Source organism: Hypanus sabinus, chromosome 25 (genome assembly GCF_030144855.1).
Source record: "Hypanus sabinus isolate sHypSab1 chromosome 25, sHypSab1.hap1, whole genome shotgun sequence".
NCBI classification, from domain to species: domain Eukaryota; kingdom Metazoa; phylum Chordata; class Chondrichthyes; order Myliobatiformes; family Dasyatidae; genus Hypanus; species Hypanus sabinus.
In genome coordinates this window covers 15,023,194-15,045,576 of record NC_082730.1, presented here as the reverse complement: position 1 = coordinate 15,045,576, position 22,383 = coordinate 15,023,194, and the positions used below count along the sequence as shown (strand labels likewise).

The 22,383-nt window shown below is 37.9% G+C and overlaps 1 protein-coding gene across 1 annotated transcript in view; it reads right to left on the bottom strand.

Moving 5' to 3' along the window:
- Positions 1 to 6,217: 6,217 nt before the first annotated feature.
- The window catches only part of LOC132381036 (uncharacterized), a 41,882-nt gene continuing 25,716 nt past the window's right edge, over positions 6,218 to 22,383 (bottom strand). Inside the window, exons 13-18 of the mRNA XM_059950148.1 lie at positions 20,942 to 21,020; positions 13,881 to 14,218; positions 11,237 to 11,557; positions 8,845 to 8,890; positions 6,732 to 6,821; positions 6,218 to 6,501 (exon numbers count right to left, since the gene is read on the bottom strand). Of these exons, the coding sequence (XP_059806131.1) occupies positions 6,749 to 6,821; positions 8,845 to 8,890; positions 11,237 to 11,557; positions 13,881 to 14,218; positions 20,942 to 21,020 (857 nt within the window). The 3' untranslated portion in view covers positions 6,218 to 6,501; positions 6,732 to 6,748. The remainder of the gene's footprint in view (positions 6,502 to 6,731; positions 6,822 to 8,844; positions 8,891 to 11,236; positions 11,558 to 13,880; positions 14,219 to 20,941; positions 21,021 to 22,383) is intronic.

Genomic DNA, 22,383 nt, shown 5'->3' with positions numbered 1-22,383 from the left:
AAGATATCTGATACAAATGGCCATTTTATTATTGTTTCTGGTAAATTATGTAATACTAAAGTTGTACTAGCAAACCTGTATGCTCCCAATTTTGATGATGTTAATTTTTTTGAGCGTTTTTTCTCCTCACTACCAGACTTATACTCATACTCTCTTATACTGGGTGGCAATTTCAATTGTTGGTTAGATCCTAATTTGGATCAATCTTCCTCTGTTACTAGACTACCTACTAAATCTGCCTTAGCTATTCAATCGTTTCTCTCTAATTATGGTATCTCTGATATATGGCATTTCCTTCATCCTACTGAGAGAGATTATTCTTTTTTTTTCACATGTTCACCATACCTTTACCGGAATTGACTACTTCTTACTCAATAATCAACTTATTCCATTTGTCTATTGTTGTGATTATCAGAGTATACTGATTTCTGACCATGCCCCAATTACTCTGTCTTTAAATTTTCCTGGTCTCCCTCAGAGGAATAAGCACTGGTGGTTTGATTCGACTTTATTATCGGACGATGATTTTCTAAAACTTATTAAGGATTAGATAACCTTTTATTTTAACACCAATACATCATCTGAAGTGTCATCCCAGATTGTCTGGGATGCCATGAAAGCATATTTGAGGGGTCAAATAATCTCCTACACAGCAAATCTTAATAGAAAGTCCCGTGCAGATCGATTAGATCTCATTAATCAGATTAAAGAATTGGATCAACTGTATGCTCAAACTAAGAATCCTGAATTATACAAGAAGTGTGTAGAACTTCAAACTAAATTTAATCTTCTGTCTACTCAACCTGTTGAACGCCAACTCCTTGAATGTAGGAGTCACTTTTATATTCATAGTGACAAGTCTGGTAAATTTCTAGCCAATCAGCTGAGGCGTTCCAAAGCCAAACAACATATTACAAAGAGCCGGAAGGAGAATGGAGACTTTACATCGGATCACTTAGAAATCAATGACGCATTTAAAAATTTTTAATCTCGACTTTATTCCTCTGAATCTCTGAATGAGAATATCTCTGTTGATCATTTTTAAATAATCTGAATATTCCTTCGCTATCATCTGATTTTAAAGCTAAACTTAATGCGCCTATATCATCAGAAGAAATATCTTTTGCAATTTCTGCATTATCTTCAGGGAAATCTCCTGGACCTGATGGGTTCCCCATAGAATTCTATAAATCATTCTCTTCACTTCTTTCTCCTCAGTTATTCTCAGTATTATCTGATTCGTTTAATTATGGTAAATTGCCACACTCTTTTAATGAGGCATCTATTAATCTTTTATTAAAAAAGGGTACAGACCCAACAGAGTGTTCCTCGTATAGGCCGATTTCTTTGCTTAATGTTGATGTTAAAATCTTGGCCAAAGTTTTGGCTTATAGATTAGAAATTGTTATTCCCTCTATTATTTCTGAGGATCAAAGTGGTTTTATTAAAAACTGTCTTCCTTTTTTTAACATTAGGCATTTATTTAACATTTTATATTCACCTCCAACTGGGATTCCTGAATGTGTTATTTCCCTCGATGCGGAGAAAGCATTCGATCGTATAGAGTGGAACTACCTTTTCGCAGTTTTAGAAAAATTTGACCTCGGTCAAAGTTTTATCTCTTGGATCAAATTGCTGTATCCGTGTCCTACTGCCTCTGTTTTGCCTAATTTTCAGAAATCCCAGTTATTTAACCTCAAACTTGGCACCCGTCAGGGATGCCCTTTAAGTCCGTTTCTCTTTGATTTGGCTATAGAACATTTGGCGATAGCATTTCGAAATTGTCCTGAATTGACCGGGATTTGGAGAGGGGGTGTTGAGCATAAAGTTTCTCTTTATGTTGATGACTTATTACTTTTCTTTTCAAATCCGTCTACATCCTTACCTCCAATGTTTTCACTTCTTGATCAACTTAGCCAGATATCTGGCTATAAACTTAATTTGCATAAGAGTGAACTTTTCCCAATTAATAAAGAAGCACAAGAATTAACATTCCGTGATCTCCCTTTTAAAGTAGTTCATAATCAATTTTCTTATCTTGGGATTACAGTCACAAGGAAGTTTAAAGATCTTTTTCGTGAAAACTTTGCCAATCTTTCATATACTATAAAACAGAGTCTGTTACAATGGTCACCTCTATCTATGTCTTTGGTAGGTCATATTAATGTTGTTAAAATGTACGTTCTCCCTAAACTTTTATATTTATTTCAATCAATCCCAATTTTTATTCCTAAATCTTATTTTGATTCCTTAGACTCTATTATTTTGTCATATCTGTGGAAGAATAAGTGCTCTAGAATTAATAGTTTACCTCCAAAAATCTAAAAAAGAGGGCGGCATGGCTTTACCTAACTTTCGTTTATATTATTGGGCAGCCAATATACGTTGTGCTACCTTTTGGTCTTTTTTCCATGGCCAACCCGAGTGCCCTAATTGGGTGGCAATGGAGTTGAGCTCCACTAAAGATTTATCTATCTCTGCACTTCTTGGCTCTGTACTCCCTAGTAGTTTGTCCAGATCAATAGTTAATCCTCCTGTTAGACACACTTTGCGTATATGGGCTCAGTTTAGGAAATTTTATGGTTTCCATGGTTTTTCCTTTACTAGCCCTATCTTACATAATCACCTTTTTTTTTTATCTACTACGTATGATTCAGCATTCCATGATTGGTATGGGAAGGGCATTAGACATTTTGAAGATCTTTTTATTGATAATCGCTTCGCTTCTTTTCAACAGCTCTCTGCTAAGTTCAATCTGCCCAATGCTCATTTTTTTAGATATCTCCAAATTAGACACTTTATTAATCCTTTAATTTCTAACTTCCCTGAAATGCCTGAGAAAAATGTTATGGATTTATTTCTTTCTATTAATCCACTAGGTAAAGGTTTAATATCATTTATTCATGATAAATTAGCAGCCTTACGACATGCCCCTGTGGATAAAATTAAAATGGCATGGGAGCATGATTTAAGTACCTCCTTATCTGATGAGACTTGGGACTCGATTCTCAAATTGGTTAATTCAGCCTCTCTTTGTGCTCTCTTTGAATATTATCTTTTGCTTCTCTCCTGGCTAGACATTTAATCCTCCTTAGATGGAGAGATGATGCCCCGCCCATGCATGCTCAATGGCTTAACGATATTATGGCCTGCTTAGACCTTGAAAAAATTCATTATTCAGTTCTTAATTCGGATATAAAGTTCCATAAGGTCTGGGGACCTTTTATTGAGTACTTTCATAACCTTCCTCTTAACTAAGGCTTTTTTTCCCGGTCCCTTGCTTTCAGCTCCTTTTTTTTTGGTACTAGGCATTAATATCTTCTGTTGCTAAGTGTATTTACAGTATGGGGGTTTGATTGTCCTGATTTATATTCTCTATATTGTGTTGTGGTTGGTCTGTAGTTCTTTTTATTTTGTTGCGGGGCTTGGGGAGGATACTAATTTTACATGTCTTCAATTTGGGTGCTTTCTCAATGATTTTTTTTTGTACCATATTATTATTGTATGTTTATTTTTGCACTGTATCAATGTTCTTCATTTTGATCTGGGTTTTTTTTATCTGTAGCGATGTAGAAAATGTATTAAAAAAACTAATAAAAAAAGATTTCTGCATTAAACTTGTAATCTGCATCCAAGCTTGATCATCCAAAGTGTATCACTTCACATTTTTTAGAGTTAAACTCCATCTACCATTTCAACCCTCAGAGCTTCAACTTGTGACAATGTCAACTACTTCAACTATGTCCTCTTGTGACTGACAATAACCTTCTCTACAATCCAACACACCAACAACCTTTGTGTCATGTGTAAACATATGTTCATACTTTGGATGGGTGGCATATATCCCAGATAGGGCCGCCTCCCAGGTGGAAACACTGGAAGCCTGGGCAAGACGCAGACCCCTAGGCGGGTGCGGGGCACAATCCCAGGGTTCAGGCAGAAGAGGAGGACAGGGCAGAACTCCTGCAGGGCAGCAGCAGACCAGCCAGGCCTGCCCGATGGAGGTAAGGGATAGGAATGGGCAGAACCACCGCCGGGCAGCAGCAGGTCGGCCGGACCTGCCCGACGGAGGCAAGGGATAGGAATAGGCATAGGTTCAGGGTGACCAACACAACAGCCATGATAACAGGAAAATCGGGAAAGGCAGGCAGACAGCACAACCGCGCAAACAACACAAACAAGCGGAGAATTGGGACCAGCGCTTGGGAAGAAAGGTGGGGGAGAGGACCAACCTGGCAGTACTGGTACGGGGCACAGAAGCATGATGAGGAGTAGATCTGAGCCCAGGCAGGATAACAGAATACAGAGAAGAGTCCAGAGCCAGCAGAGAACAGGAAACAGAACAAAACAACCACCCACCTCATCCCAGTCCCAAGGCCCCTTATGAACACTTGCAGCTCAATGAGTCACAGGTGTGTTTCCTTGAGTTAGGAGGGCCCTAACTAGATCATGGGTGATGGGAGGGACAACTGCAGGACCCGGAGTCCGGAGCCCTCAGACCGGATCGAGATCCGGAACGCAGATTCCGGACCAGACCAGACCCTGACACCTTGTTCATCAGTCACTGAAGGTGAATGAGCAAGTGCAGCAGGCAGTGAAGGAGGCAAATGGAATGTTGGCCTTTATTACAAAGGTATTTGAGTACAATAGCAAGGAAATCCTTTTGCATTTGTACAGGGCCCTGGTGAGACCACACCTGGAGTATTGTGTACAGTTTTGGTCTCCAGGGTTAAGGAAGGACATCCTGGCTGTAGAGAAAGTGGAGCGTAGATTCATGAGGTTAATTCCTGGGATGTCCGGACTGTCTTACCGAGAAAGGCTAGAGAGACTGGGCTTGTACACGCTGGAATTAAGGAGATTGAGAGGGGATCTGATTGCAACATATAAGACTATTAAGGGATTGGACAAGATAGAGGCAGGAAATATGTTCCAGATGCTGGGAGAGTCCAATACCAGAGGGCATGGTTTAAGAATAAGGGGTAGGTCATTTAGGACAGAGTTAAGGAAAAACTTCTTCTCCCAGAGAGTTGTGGGGGTCTGGAATGCACTGCCTCGGAAGGCAGTGGAGGCCAGTTCTCTGGATGCTTTCAAGAAGGAGCTAGATAGGTATCTTATGGATAGGGGAATCAAGGGATATGGAGACAAGGCAGGAGCCAGGTATTGATAGTAGATGATCAGGCATGATCTCAGAATGGCGGTGCAGGCTCAAAGGGCCGAATGGTCTACTTCTGAACCTATTGTCTATTGTCTATCTCTTCATGTACTGGGCTACGATTTTTTTAACTTGGAGTGCTTTTTTTAGTCAAACCTTTTGCTGCGTTTCAGTAGGTTCACAGCTATCTAGCATTCATTTTAAAGCTACACCATTGCCTGTGCTATGTTTTGTAACTTCAAAACATCAAACTAAATCTAAAGAAAATACGGGAGTCGGGGTAAGTTTTCACCTCATTCTTCACTTTAAGTGAGGCATGCATGTATCGTGTGAATTAAATACATCTTCATTCTACCTCATACTTATACCTGTAACCCATTATATATTATTTTTATAATTTGTACACACACACACACACACACACACACACACACACACACACACACACACATTTACTCAAATAGAACTGAAATATTAAATACAGTTTCCACTAGTAGGGGAGCCAAGGGCCAGAGGACAGTCTCAGAATGAAGGGACATCCCTTTAGAACAGAAATGAGGAGGAATATCCTTCGCCAGGGGGTGGTGAATCTGTGGAATTCATTACCACAGATGGCTGAGAAGACCAAGTTATTGTGTATATTTAAAGCAAAGGCGGAGAGGTTCTTCATTAGTGAGGGCATTAAAGCTTACAGGGAGAAGGCAGAATAGGATTTACTGGGATAATAAATCAGCTATGATAGAATGCCGAAGCAAACTTTACAGGCTGAATGGCTTTATCCTGGTCCTGTGTTTATGGCCCCATGTTCTTGATTCCATCAAGAAAATCCAGGAGCCTAAATGTGATCTGTTCATTATGTTTGAATATCATTCTCAACTAAATCAAAGGGTAAATTAACTATTAACATCAACAATTTGTTCATAAGAATATTAACTGATTATTTATTAGTTATTGAAACATACAACAACAACCTCAGGCATTTGAGTCCATAGAACAGCATTTAATGGAGTAAAATGATCTTAAGCAGCTCACAGCCATGATAGGGTTAAAAATTGTTGCTTGTGCAATGAAAAAAAAATTAATTGTGAAAAGGTGCCATATGATTTAGAGCAATGGGGGTGACATTTTGGAAATGGTTAAAGAAAGTCAATGGTAACATTATTTCTTCAGCTTCATGAAGTTGAAAATGAATGATGAGAGGTTAATTCTCCACAAATGTTAAATTTGCACTAATTCTGAAGTAGTATGAATATTTGATCTTGGTCCAAAATTCCGGCACAATCTGTGTGATCCAGAAGCCTTCACTTTACCTTATAGACCTGTCTAGGAGGATCTGATTTATCCTGTCTCTGCAAAAGGAAATGGTCAAATCATCAGAATCATCGACACTGGGAACTCTGCTGGAGCTTGAATTCAATTATATTCACATCAAGCATTCTGTACACATACATTGTGTCAATATCATCTGCAAGTAGCTTTGCATTGACCATTGGATAAGAAAACATCAGTGTGTTTAAATGTCTTTCCTCAAATAATCAGTATATTTGAATGCAAATTCTATTGTTTTCCATAAACCTACCTTAGTTTTCTTGTGAACTATGTGACTGAAATAATGCTGATCATCAGGAGGGCAAAGAGCAGCCAACGACCCACCTTCCACATCATGGAACTGAGCAAAGGGGAAGAGTAACAGAACTGATTAGATACAGAAATTAGATGGCTTTGTGTTTGAGATATTTACCTCCTGTTTCCTTTGTAAGCTTACTGGAGTGGAGCGAGGTCAATAAGCAGAGCCAGAGGAGTAAATAATGTTGACTGAATGGCAGATTGGAGAAGGGAGAAAAACATTATCAGTTGAAATAAAACCTAATTTTCTCGAGGCAATGGCAATATCTTACAAAGCATTCATTCACTGATACTATTATGGTTGTAGGAATTACTGAGTATGTCAACTAGAATATGAATCTCAGGGTCGTATAATAACTTTACCTTGATAATAAATTTACTTTAATCTTTGAAATTTCTTCTGCACTTCATCCAGTTGAATAACAATTCTTTTTTTAGCAGAGTACCAACTTCTCTACTCTGACTGATACCAGAAACCTTCTTCAGTACAGTGACTCCACTTTCAAGGAGCCATGTACCTGAATTCCAAGATCCCATTGTTCTTTAATACTTCCCAGGGCCCAACCAATCACTTTGAAAGTCTTACTTGATTTGACTTTTGAAAATACAAGACTTCAGACAATTCTGAAATGAACTCCATTTGCTATTCCTCAGCCCAAATACCCAGCTGATCACGATCCTCTGTAATTCTCCAAAATCCTTTTCACCAGGGATATAAAATCATGAGATGTACAGGTTGGATAGGCGACAGCAAACTTGCCCATTCTCAGAGATGAATAAAACAAGATGACATAGATTTAGAAGGGATTTGAAGGGATTGTTTTCAGCAAGACAATGGTGGAAACAGAGACACAGTCAGTGTTTGTGAAGTGCCTGAATGAGATCTCAAGCCACATCTCCATAGGAGGCTTTTGACCTTGTGCTGGAAGATAGAGATTAGATAAATTACTGTGCAAAAGACTTAGGTGCATGTAGAAGAATTCTGTACAGTGACGATGCTTTCAAAAGTAATGAAATGAAGAATTTTTAAATATTAAAAAATACTGTAATGTGCATCAAGCAGCAATAAACTAAACCAGATCAAAATTTGGTGGCACCACACTTTGCCTTTAAAACTACTTCAATTCTTTCAGGTATCCTGTCATGTAATTTTATTTGAAGATCAGCTGTTAAGTTTTTCCAGGGGTCTTGGAGAAATTGCCACCCTTCTTTTGCAGACTTTGTCTTCTTTCTGTCCAAGCAATCCCAGACAGCCTCAATGTTGTGACCAGGACTCTGTGAAGATCATGCCATCTGAATCCATATAAGAATTGAAGGTGCCGAAGGCATTTGCAATATACTGTAGATGGATGTGCAATGGAAATCCACATAATCTTTGTCTGTGTTGTATGACTCTGGGACCATATGAATCTGTTACACAACAGCAGGTTGTGAATCCTGAGCTTAAAATTCAAAGTGGATTTATTATCAAAATACATATTTGTCACCATATACAACTCTGAGATTCATTTTCTTGTGGGCATACTCAATAAATTTATAGATTAATAACGACAACAGAATCAAAGGAAAACCACTCAACTAGAGTGTTCAACCAATGCGCAATAAACAACAAACTGTGCAAAGTGTAAAAGAAGAGATAATAATAATAAATAAAGAAGCTAAAAATATTGAGTACATAAGATGAAGTGTCCTTTAAAATGAGTCAATTTATTGCATACGCCAATCAATGATACGGCAAGTGGAGTTGAATGAAGTTATCTCCTTTGGTTTTCCATTATCCATTCCAATAATCTACTTCCAAAGTGAAAACATATATTAACTTTCATGTCGAACTTATTACAGAATATTTAGAGAGGTTAATTTATCTTGGACTCCTGGGATTAAAACATGTCTTCGAGCATTGGTTGTGTAATTGAAAACAATATTCTCACAGGAATTTTGTACAAGTAAATAAAAATTTTAATTTTTCCCTGAATTATCTCTCACATGAGAGCGGGGCCAATCCTGGCACTAGCAATGAGAACATTGTACAGTACCTTTCAGCAGAACTGGATCAAGTGATTTACCTTGCCGTTGATGCTGTTGTAAATGTTTCACATGAATATTCATGTCCTGTTGAGGCAAGGAAAGAAAAATTCAGTCTCGCGTGTTTTCCGAGTGCAGTCAAGCAAGAGTACACGATTGGCAGGTGGAAACTCATGGTTTGAGTAAAAGGCTGATTGGTTACATGGAGATGAGTAATTTCTGTTTCCTGTGAGTATTTTAACACCAGTGTTGCTATGGAAGTTATAAGGCTTGATTTGGATGGTTTGCAAACCATAATCCTAAGCAAGCAGAAATAAAAGTTCCAGCCAGGCAATTGACATCTTCCAGGTCTGGGAGATCTGTTGCTGGGGTTGCAACACACACCAGAAAGACGTACACAGCTCTGCACTGAAAGAAAGTGGAGATATTGGACCAAGTACAGTTGTTGATACAACAGGATAATGCTTCTGTTCACAATGAAAAAACATCTCCGTGTATAATGTAAAATGCTGGAGGAACTCAATAGTTCAGGCTGCATCTATGGAAAGAATAAACTGTCACCGTTTCAGACCAAGAACGTTCTGATGAAGGATCTTGGCAGGAAAAGTTGACTGTTTAGTTCTTTGCATAGATGCTGCCTGAGCTGATGAGTTCCTCCAGCATTTTGTATATGTTGTTCTTGTTCTCCAGCATCTACAGAATCTCTTCTGTTCCTGTTGTAATAGTGGGATTGCAAATATCATTGAACACCATAGAATTATACAGTATGGGAACTCACCCTTCATCTCAACTCATCCACACTAGCCAGCTTGAGCTAGTCCCATCATGTCTACTCCACCATTTTAGCACAGCTGATCCATTTCCCTTTCAACCTAGTTTTCTTGCCTTCTCCCCATAACCTTTCATGTCCTGACTAATCAAGAACTTATCAACCACTGCCATAAAGGTATCTCGTGATCTGACCTCCACCACTAACAGCTGCAACAAATTCCAGTCTCATCACCCTCTGGCTAAAGAAATTCCTCCTCATCACTGTTCCAAATGGACATCACTCTCTTTTGAGGCTGTGCCCTCTAGTCTTTGACTCTCCCACCAATGGAAACATCCTCTTCACATCCACTGTGTCCAGGCCTTTCAACATTCAATCAGTTTCAATCAGATCTCCCCATATCCTTCTAAATTCCAGTGAGTACAAGTCCTGAGCCTTCAATTGCTGCTCATATCATAATCTTTTCATTCCTGAATTGTTCTTGTGAACCTCCTTTTAACTATCTCCAATGCCAACACATCTTATCTTAGATAATAGGCACAGAAATGCTCACAATAAGCTCGTCCCTGAAAAGGACAGGCCTACATTAATCAGAGGATTGAGATCAACATTTGTGAGGTAATTGTTTAATATCCCCGGTCACTATCTCCTAGCAGAATACACTATCTACTGAGACCCTCTGTCTTCTGTGGGAAAACAAATTTCAATTGTTAGAGTATCTCAATTGAAGAGGCACTGTAACAAGGTAAGGATCAGGTAATTTAAATTTAGATTTAAATTCACAATCCTAGCAGTCCTACACCTGGATGGGTGTGGAGGTTGGATCAGTGGGGATACTTAAACAGAAAGTACAGTAGATATTTTTTGATATAGATCAGGGAATGGAGTACTGTAGGAAAATGACACAGAAGAGCAAAGACAGCCTGGTATAGATCAGCCAAGATTATATTGAATAGTGGAGTAGTCTTGAGACACCAAACAGCCTGCTTGTTTTCTTGAGTTCGCTTCTTACACCAATTGTGTGTGACTTCCATTCCTTCTTTAGCCTGTATAATTCTCTCTATTTTCCATGAAACAACTACTGGAAACTGATTATAAAGCCAGAAGGTGTGAGTTTGTGTATTTGCTGGTTCTCAAGGATGAGAAAATTTCAGTCAGCAACTCGAAGCTTCAGCAATTTACACCAGCCGCCATGCATGGCAAGAGCAGGCTACAGACAGAAAGCTCTCTGGTGAGGGACTCACTTCTCAGCTACCAGACATCGCATGTTATTCCCTGCAAGACTTGTCACAATGCAGCTTAACAAACGTAACAGGTGAACACTCCCATTCAGTAATTCACCCCTCCACAACCCCCACCATCACCACTTTATCATTTCATGTCAGGCACCTTAAGTAGAAACACTATTGTGCCTAGCAGCTCTTTACTTACATACAACTAATGTATATAAACAATTTTATGTATTTATATGTGTCGTGTTTATTAATGATTGTGTTCCATATCTTATTGTTATTTTTTGTTGGGATGTATTAGATCCAAAGTAACTATTATTTTGTTGTCCTTACACTTGCATATTGGAAACGACATTAAGCAATCTTGAATCTTGAAAGCAGTACATGATACTCAATCAATCTCCCTGATGATTCACAGCCTCCACCACTTACCAGTGCCATTGAATTGAATCACAAGACTGCAATTGCCTCCTCTGGTGTAGGTGGACACATTCACTATTTCACTAGACTTTGCTCCACAAGTATTCGAGGCTGTGCAGTAATATTGAAGGTGCTGGTGATTGAAGGATTGACAACATAGATCCAGTTTACTGTTTTCAGTGATCTTTGAATCCACGGATGAGATGTTTTCATACCATGTGTATTGAATGGGAAGGGATCCCTGGACAGACTCACAGGACACTGTCACAGAGCCCCCAACGCACACAATATTTGCAGTAGGGAGAAATTGAAGCACAGGAACAGACACCGGTTCTGTGGGAAAGAATCAGTGAACATATTGAAATCAATAGGTGGGCATCTGAACTCCACATCAATCCCAGATGCCTGAGTGGCCACGTCTGCCATTATTCCAAACCACAGCAGGAGTCCAGATCAGAACAGCAGCAATGACACTGAGGATATGATGTGTCAGTGTGAAAATCATGGTACAATCTCTCACAGCTACAAGGACACAGGCACCAGTGGTGTTCAAAAAAATTAATGCAAGCATTATTCGAAGGTGAGATGAGGACAGTTTAATGTGAATTTGTGAGACAAGCACTTTTGCTACAATGATTGCATTGATCTAAGGAACCCAGGCAAATTGCTGGAGGAACTCAGCAGACCAGGGTACACCTATGGAAAAGAATACAGTTGACATTTCAGGCTCAGACCTTTCAGCCGGACAGGAGAAAAAAAGGTGAGTAGTCAGAGTTTGAAGGTTGGGCGAGTGGAGGGAGAAGCACAAGGTGATAGTTGAAACCAGTAGGGGGAAACATAAAGAGACAGGCAAAACCAGGAGGGAGGGGAGAGGTAAAGTAAAGAGCTGGGAAGTTGATTGGTGAAAGAGATACAGGGCTGGAGAAAGCAGAATCTAATAGGGGAGGATAGAAGGCCATGGAGGAAGAAAAACGGGGAGGAGCACCAGAGGGAAGTGATGGTCAGGCAAGAAAGTGTGAGAGAGGGAAATGGGAATGGGCAATAGAGAAGGGGGAGAACATCACTGGAAATTTGAGAAATCAATGTTCATGCCATCAGGTTGGAAGCTACACAAATGGAACATAAGGTGTAGCTCCTCCAACCTGAGTGTGGCCTCATCACAGCAATAGAAGAAGCCAGGGACTCACAGGTTGGAATAGGTTTGGAAAGTGGAACTAAAATGCGTGGCCACTGGGAGGTCCTGCTTTTTCTGGGGGATGGAGTGTATGTGCTCGGCAAAGTGGGCTTCCGTTCTACGCTGGGCCTCACTGATATACAAGAGGTAACACCGGGAGTGCTGGATACAATAGATGACCCCAACAGACTCACAGATGAAGTGTTGCTTCACTTGGAAGGACAGTTTTGGATCCTAAATGATAGCGAGGGAGGAGGTGTACAGGCAGGTGTAGCAATTGTCCGCTTGCAAGGATAAATGTCAGGAGGGAGTCATTGGGGAGGTGTGAATGGACATGGGAGTTGTGTAGGAAGCGATCCCTGTAGAAAGCAGAAAGTGGGGGGGAGGGAAAGAAGTACTTGGTGATGGGATCCCAATGGAGATGGTGGAAATTTCAGAGAAATATATGCTGGATGCGGAGCTTTACGGGGTGGTAGGGGAGAACAAGAGGAACCCTAGCCCTGGTGGTGTGGTGGGAGCACAGGGTGAGGGCAAATGTGTGTGAAATGGAAGAGATGCAGTAGCGTCAGATTTAATAGTGAAGGAAGGGAAGCCCCTTTCTTTCAAGAAGGAGGACATCTCTATACTTCTGGAGTGAAAAGCCTCATCCTGAGAGCAGATGCGGTAGAGACAGAGAAATTGAGAGAAGGGGTTTGGCATTTTTACAAGTAACAGGGTGGGAAGAGGTATAGTCCAGGTAGCTGCATAAGTCATGGGGTTTGTAGCAATCATCAGAGATAAACTGTCTCCAGAGATAGAGACAGACTGTTCAAGAAAGGGGAGAGAGGTGTCGAAAATTGACCTGGAAATCTGGAGTCAAAGTTGATGCAGTCGATTAGCTCAGCATGGGGGCAGGAAGCAGCACCAATGCAGTCAATGCAGTCTTCGACGTAGCGTAGGAAATGTGACCAGTGTAGGCTCGGAACGCAAATTGTTCCATGCTGCCAACAAAAGGGCAGGCATAGCTGGGTCCCATGCAAGTACCCATAGCTTTTGTCTGAAGGAAATGGGAGGAGCCAAAGGAGAAATTATTGAGAGTGACAACAAGTTCCGCAAGATGGAGGAGCGTGGTGGTGGAGAGGAACTGGGTGGCTCTGGTGTCGAGACAGAAGCAGAGATCTTTGAAGCCTTTCTGGTGGAGGATAGAGGTAAATAGGGAACATGCATGCATAGTGAAAATAAGATGCTCGGGGCCAGAGAACATGAAATCATGGTGGCAATTCATACAGTTCAGAGGCAGGAAAATGTGCTGATCCTCCCACTGGAAATTGTTGGCCAGTCAGTGGACGGACAACATGTGGGGTTTCCCACCCTTGCCCACTCCCCGCAGGGCTCTGCACTGCTGAGGAGCCTTTGGATATCCATGCTTCCCTGACACTTCCGAAAGCAAATATGGATCAGACGTTTCACTGGAGACATAAAGGTAATCAATGAGAAACCTACCGTCAGATACTTGTAGCTGCACATCAAACACCAGAGTCTTGCCAGATGTTGCAATTCCACATCTGTAAACTCCTGTATCTTGAGGGACAAGATTCTCCATAGTAATAGTAAATATTCCTTGGGCTGTGTTATCTCTGATTGTCATTCTTCCATAAAGCTCATTTGTCCCATTTGTATTCACTGATGATGCGCATTGGTAACTCCGCATGCGGCACAAACACTTGATGTGTGAACGGTACATTGGTGCATAGTGACAATCAATAGTGACCATTCTTCCCACAACTCCTCTTACTTTATCTTCTGCCCATAAAGCACGTGAAACTGCAGGAAAAACTCCTCTGAAAATGGACAAGTAAAACAAAATTTACACAAGCATATTCATCCTGGTTTGGAGAAACATTGTCTCACTTGATATAGGGAGACTCTGCCTACTGTATAATGGAGTGACACACAGTTTTGTGTGGCTCCTATTAATTCTTCCTTTTCCCCAGTTTAAACTTTGAATTTCATACTTTTATTTGTCAGATCTTAGAGTGGAATAGATGTTACTATGCCACAATATTTAAGAAGTGGAAAGCAGATTCCTGAATCCAGCATGGAAAGGGAAAAAAAATCAGAGGATACGCAGCTTGGGCAGATGGTTCTCAACAAGAAAATAGACAACAACACAGGAAAACTTGATGTTACCTCTTCTGTGATGAAGTCATTATGAGTGAGTTTTCAACTTGTGCTAGAAAATACTAATACCCTGAACTTTGAACTTAAAGATGCGAAGCGTCAAATAGTGGATATTTCAGCTCACTTGGAAAAATCTCAACATAAGATTATTGATTTGGAAGCAAGATCTCATCAGAAAAATATTTGGATTGTTGGACGGAAGGAAGGATCTGAGAGTGGAGATTTATTGAGCTATTTTGCTAACTTGTTTCAATCTCTGTTTCCGGATATTTTACCTCAACCTCCTGATATCGAAAGAGCGCATAGAATTATCACTTTGGAATCGTGGACTCTGAATAAACCAAGGTCAGTTTTGGTCTGCTTCCTTCATTTCAGAGTTGAAGATCAAATCATAAAATATGCAAGGAAGCACAGAATTTTTAAATTTAAAGGTTCTGAGATTCGTTTTTATGAGGATTATCCATGGAAAGTTATGGACCTGTGGTCTTAATTCATTCCAACCATGTAGATAGCCAATGATAAGGGATTATTCCTATCACTTCAATATCCAGCCTGATTAAAATTATCTCCAAAAGATTTGACTCCATGTGTTTTTCTGGACCCCAAAGAGGTACTGGACTATGTTAACTATCTTTCAGTTGTAGCTGAGGTTTGAGTGGTTTTAGGTCTGCTGAATAATTGATATTTCGGAAAGAAGTTAAGCTTTGAAGATTTCTGATTTGCTTAAGATGTCCTTTGATCTCTCGACCATTTAAAGAAGATGTTAACTTTTTGATGTGAATGATGAATGACTTTTCCAAAATCTGTTTGGTCTACTGAGCGAATTAACACAATGGACAGATTGTTTGATTATTTGTTTTTATCCTCCTTTATTTTCATTAATTAAGTGATAGTTTTCATAGTTCATAAGGACTTTTTCTTATATACACATAGTTGCGAGTGCTTAGTAGATAGATATTTAGTTTTTTCTAAAAACAATTTTTAATTAGGCGTGTAAGTTAAATGGAAAATGGTGCTGATTTTTCTTCATTAGGGATTACATAGGCATTTTTCTCTTTGTTTAATTTTATTGTTTTGGTGTTTTTGGAGATTGTTTCTGCATTCCACAGATTGTTTTTAAGGATTAAGTATAAAAAAAATTTTCTCTGAATTTTTATGCTGAATGTGGGGAGCTAGATATTGTAGAACAATACTGCACAGTACAGGCCCTTTGACCCATGAGGTTCTGCTGACCTTTCAATCTACTTCAGGGTTAATCTAATGCTTCCGTCCTGTAGAGTATTGCATTTGTCTTTCATTATGAGCCTATCTAGGAGTCTCTTAAATGTCCTTACTGTGTCTGCCTCGATGACTACCCATGGCAGATCTTTCCACGTATACACTGGTCTATTAAAAAGAACACATCTCTGAGATCCCTATACTTTTCCCTAATCACCGTAAAATTGTGCCCTCTTGTATTAGCCATTTGTGCTAGGAATCTGTTCCATGTTTTAATGATTACTCAGCCTCACCAGTGTCCATTGTACCAGCACAATAGTACTATATAAAGCAATGGAAGGCATCAAAGTAAATTGATATTTAAATTGCATATTTATCAGTTAGAAGCAAGGCCTGTAAGTGGGCAGAAGAAACAGTTAACATGACTTGATATAGTGGTGTGTTGTTCTGTAGTGTTTGGCTTTTTATATTTAGCAAAATACGTTTTATCTTTGCAGGGCTTTTCTATTTTAGGGCCGTATTTTTTTTTTGTAACTGGGGGAGGAATTAAGGAAAGCTTTTAAAATCATTATTATAAAATGGGCAGCTGGTGGAGTCTCTCTCTTTTTTACACTATGGGTATGCATTTCAGATTTTTTTGCCAAATTTCGGGATTTTGGGGTGGTGGGAGGATTGGAGTTAGTTTTGAGTTATAGGATTAACTGTAAAACAAATTTTAGTTTTCTTTTTTGTATTTTTTTTTTCCATTACAGAGTTCCGGAGCATGCATGTTTTATATATGGCTATACTTGCCACCACCACTTTTGATTAGCTCGCGCTGGTATGCATGTATTTATGTGTTAAATAAAATAATTGTTTTATGGTAACTAAACAGATAAACATTATAAGTTGGAACATATGTGGTTGGAATCATCCTACTAAGCGAAAGAAGACTTTTAAAATCATTAATTGATTCCAACCCAATATAATTTTTGCTCAAGAAACGCATATCAAAATGGGCGATCAAAACAGATTTTTTAAAATGTGGAAGGGACTTCAATTTGATGCTACTTGTCAAAATAAAACAAAGGGAGTATCTATTTTTATTAAATCTAATACTTAATTCATCCAAGAAGACATTGTGTCAGATATTACTGGTAGATTTTTAATTGTTAAAGGAAAAATTTGTAATAGAAAACTTGTTCTGGTTAACCTATATGGACCTAATGTAGATGATCCTTCTTTTTTCAAAAATGTATTTGCTTTATTGCCCGATTTAAATTAATATATGTTGTTAATGGGTAGTGATTTCAACTGTTGTTTAAATCCTTTCATTGACAAGAGTTCAACCAATCAGCGGTTTCCAAGTCGTGCTGCATCACTTATTAACTCTTTTTCAATTGATTTTGGCCTGGTTGAAATTTGGAGACATTGACACCATAATGATAGAGATTATTCTTTTTTTTCACATGTTCACAAAAAATATTCCTGAATCGATTACTTTATAGTTGATTCTCGATTTTTGTCCAAAATCCAGAAATGTGAATATGCTGTAGGTCTCTCAGATCATATGCCTTAGCTTTTGAATTCAATGAAGTCGTTATTACAAATTTGCCTTGATGTTTTCCAGAAAATTTATTGCAAAGTTTGGACTTCGTCACATTTATAGAGACACAGATAAAAGATTCTTTACTTTTTAATAATACTGGAGATGTGTCAAAATTGATTATATGGGATACATTTAAAGCACGTTTGCACATCATATGAGCTCCTATTCAGCTAAGCTTAAGAAACAGACAAAAACTGGCTTAGATAAGATTTCCAAACAAATTAAAGACTTGGATAATATTTATGCAATCTCTCCTAACATTGATTTATTTAAAGAGTTGAACTCCAAACACAATATCATTTATTATTAACATCCTATTGAAAGAAATTTGCTTAAATTGAAAAGTCAATTTTATGTGTTCGGAGATAAAAATAATAAGCTATTAGCATCTCAATTAAAAGCAACTAGAGCTAAAAGACAAGTTTTAAAAATTCATAAGGAGGATGGTATTTTAGCATTTAATTATGAAGATATTAATAAAATTTTTCAAGAATTTCATATTGAATTTTATAAATCACAGTTTCCAGTTGATTCTTCTAAAATGAATGCCTTTTCACAAAAGGTCGATTTTCCTCGAAGTTCTGTTGAAGATCAACAAACTCTTGATGCTCCTACTACTGAAAATGAAATTCAGAAAGCTATTTTTTTCAATGCAATCTGGTAATGCTCCTGGACTGGATGACTATTCTGTAGGATTTTATTTTAAAAAAATTGAAAAATTGCTCTCTTCATATATGTTGGAAATGCTTAAAGATGCTTTTTTGATAGGAGAGAGTGACCTCCTACATTTTAGGTAGCTTCTATTATTTTTTTAATTCTTAAGAAAGACATAGACCCTTCTGATTGTGCTTCATATAGACCTATTTCATTATTAAATGTGAATGCTAAAATTCTTTCAAAAATAATGGCTAATCAGCTGGAGAATTTTATAACTACAATTCTCTCTCAAGAGAAAACAGGTTTTATAAAAGGCTGTAATTCCTTCTCTAATGTTTGGACATTGTTAAGTGTTCTATATTCATCCTTTTCTAAGTCTCCCCAATGTGTTGTCTCTCTCAATGCTGAAAAGGCATTTGACAGAGTTGAATGGAAATACATTTAATATTTTAGAGAAATTCTGCTTTGGTATTAATTTTAATAAGTGGATCAGTATGATATATAAAAGCCCTGTTGCTACTGTTATTACTAATAATTGCAGATCTACTTTTTCTCAGCTTTCACAGGGTACGAGACAAGGATGTCCGTTAAGTCCTTTGTTATTTAAATTAGTGCTGGAACCCTTGGCTATTGCACTTCGTGAAGCTAAAGATATTCACGGAATTCTCATAAATGCGACTGTTCACAAAATCACCCTTTATGCTGACAATTGCTTAGATTTTTATCGAAGAATCCATTCTTGGTTTATTGAAACTATTAGACGACTTTGGAAAGTTTTTGGTATATAAACTAAACCTTCATAAAAGTGAATTATTTCCCCTAAATGATTCTGTTTCTTTCTGATGATATTCCTTTTAGAGTTACAGACTCATTTAAATATTTAGGTTTCATTATTACTAAAAATCATAAATATATTTATAAAGGTAATTTGGTTCCTTTAGTGGATTTTATGAAACAATTATTTTGTAGCTGGAATCCACTTATACTTTTGTTAGTTGGCTGAATTCATGCAGTTAAAATGATGATTTTACCAAAATTTTTATTTGTATTTCAAAATACCCTATTTTTTAACTAAGAAGTTTTTCAATCAGGTTGACTCTATTATTTCATCTTTTGTTTGGAATAATAAAAGACCAAGAATTGGTAAATATCATTTACAAAAAATCAAAAAAATGGAGGTCTTGGTGTGCCTAATTTAAGAATGTAAATATATGTTATATGTGTTTTTGGTTATATTGGGCTGATAAAAATGAATGACCACCTTGGGCTGATTTGGAATTGAATGCTCTGAAACAGTTTCACTTAACCTCATTATTAGGAGCTTAATAAGTAGTTCTCTAAATTATTAATTTAAATTTATATACTGTGATTAAGCAGTCATTACGAATTTGGTTCCAGTTTCGTAATTTTTTTAATCTCAAAAAATTTAAACTTTTCAGTTTGATTTATCAAAATTATTTATTTAAACCTTCATTAAGTGATCCTGCCTTTCTTCTTTGAAGGAATAAAGGAGTTTATTCCTTCACGGATTGTTCCAAGATGGCCAATTGATATCTTTTGAGAAATTAGTAACTAAATACTCTCTCTCGTATTCACATTTCCTGCAATATCTTCAAGTCAGACACTTCTTACAGGAATATTTGAGTAATTTCCCATATATACAGGATTCTGACCTGTTGGATATTATTTTAAAAATTAATCCTTCAGTGGTTTTTATTGGGAAAAATTATAATTTATTGTTTCAACAGCACAATTACCCTTCACTTAAGATTAAGCAAGGTTGGGAGAGGGAGCTTAACATGTCCTTGATAATAGAAGATTGGTTGCGGATTTTGAAGTTGGTTAACTCTTCTTCAATCTGTGCCAGTCACTCTTTAATTCAATTTAAAATTGTACATCGTTACTATTTAACAAAGGAAAGAATGTCTAAAATGTTTCCTAATGTTGATAGTCAGTGTGATAGCTGTAAAACCGAGACAGCCACAATGACACATATGTTTTGTTCTGTATTGAAACATTTTTGGAAGTCCATTTTCTCTACAATTTCTAACGTTTTAAAAATTAATTTACAACCTAATAAATTGACAGTTTTATTTGGTATAATCCCTCAATATATTCATGGTATTTCTCCATCAGACCAATGTGTAATTGCATTTGTTAAATTATTGGGCAGAAGGGCTATTTTGCTGAAATGGAAAAATGCTTCTGCTCCTAATTTGATACAATGGTTTTCTCAGGTGATGTTATGTCTTGGTTTGGAGAAAATCAGAAGTTGAACTTTTGATTTGACTTTGGGAAAATTTGGGTTTCATTCACCCGCTACTATCCTCTGATTTGAGTTAATTAATATGGCTTCCTTCTGATTTTTATTTAAAATGATTTGAGTTGGTGGATTGATGGTATTTTTATGGAAGCATGTATGATGTATAGCAATGAGGTTGTACTCGCAATGGTATTTTTTTGGGTTTTTTTTTTCAGTTAGTAGGGTTTTTTTAAGATTGAAGGGTTTTTTTTTCCCTTCCTTACGCTTGCAAAAAATATTCTCAACACTTTATTTTTTTCTTATTATTGATATATTGCTTTGCTTTGTTAATCAGTTATTTGCTAATTTAATTCATCATTTCACATAGTGACATATTGACTTAATGCATCTTTTTTTGTTGCTCTTCAATAATAATTAATAAAAAAGATTTTAAAATAAAAAAAATTAAGTGTTTGGAAAAAGAAATCTATCTTTGATCTCAGGCTTGACGCATATACAAGAAAATCAGGAATACTCAGTTTCCAAGACATCATTTCATCGACGTTAATCATGTCGAATATGTTTAACACCAGTTAAAGAGAAACATTTCTTTCATAGCTGGCTCTATTTGAAACTAATTAAGGTGAAACCACTGGTGGAGAGAACCTTATACTTTACATTTGAGATGAAGTTGCTTTTTTCCCTTGTGCAGTTGTCATTGATTCTGTCACAGTATTTTCACAGAAATGAATTTGCCCTGTTAAAAGGAAATAAAATTCAATTTCATCTGCTTTGTATTTAGACGAATAAAAGAGCGCAATTGTTAGACCAATAGGTATCTGAGCATGGTGGGCCAAAGGTGATCAGCACTTAATGCACATTAAAATATTAAAGATGACTTTTTTCATCACATGTACATCAGATCAAACAGTGAAATGCATTATTTACAATGACCAGCACAGAATAAGTGCTGGGGGCAGCCTGCAAGTGTTCCATGCTTCCAGTGACAAAAAAAAGGTTGCCTGTGAATAACGAATACTAACCTGTGTGTCTTTGGAATGCAGGAGGAAAGCACGGCGACCGGAGTAAAAATATGCAGTCAATGGGAGAACGTACAAACAACTTGCAAACAATGGTGGGAATCGGACCCCAATCATAGATCGCTAATTGTTGTTCTACTGTGCACCCAATTACATTTACTGATACCTTGGATTCTTTCCCATATTCAGAAACTGATGGTGTGGAGATGCAGCTGGAGAAGTTAAATGACTTGGAATTTTATCCAATTAGAGAAAGATCCAGCCAGGGAGATGGACTCAGCCAGCATGGGGAGATCTCTTTCTAGGCTGAATCACCCTCTGCAGAGGTGGCCATAGCTGTACTTGAGTATACAGGGAGATAATGGTTCAAATACACATTTTGTCCAATAGGATAATAAAGGTGGCTTTTCAAATGAAAAGGCAAGATTTTTTATTTCACATATCTCTTGATCTCTGTAGTTCTGAAAAGAGTACGTCAGTCTTTCTTAAATGCAAGTTTAACGCATTCTGGGAGAAGAAATGTTTCCTAAACCCAGTATTAAATGTCTCACCCTTCAGCTAATTTCTAAGCAGTCATGCATACTTACATGATGCCCATTACACCACTGGCATTTTGGGCAGCAATGAAGGTTTTCTATCTCTGGCGGTGTTCAGGGCTTCCTTCATCATGTCAGTAGATTCCTCTTGGTCTACACTGCTGACAGTCATGCAAGTCCCAGATGGAGACTGAGCAATACCATCATTCACTGATGTAGAAGGATTCTTCATCCTTTTTCCGTAACAATTTTGATTTACCACTCAGGTTTGTTAGTCCTGAGCTAAACCCCCAAACCTAGAGGACTGGTGGATCGCTCGAACTCTGGCCTCTGCACTTTGACCTATTTGGGGTTGGTTGAACCTAGGAAGAGCAAAAGCAAAAAGCCCTCACTCCAGCCAACGTACATTTCCAGGTTACTGAAGCATGCAAGACTCCAAATATAACGACAAGGTTATGATCCTCTTAGAGGTAGGATTCCATTGACTACCCAGAATTCCCTGGTATTGGAAGTGTCCTAACTGCATTTGTATCAGCCTGGTAAA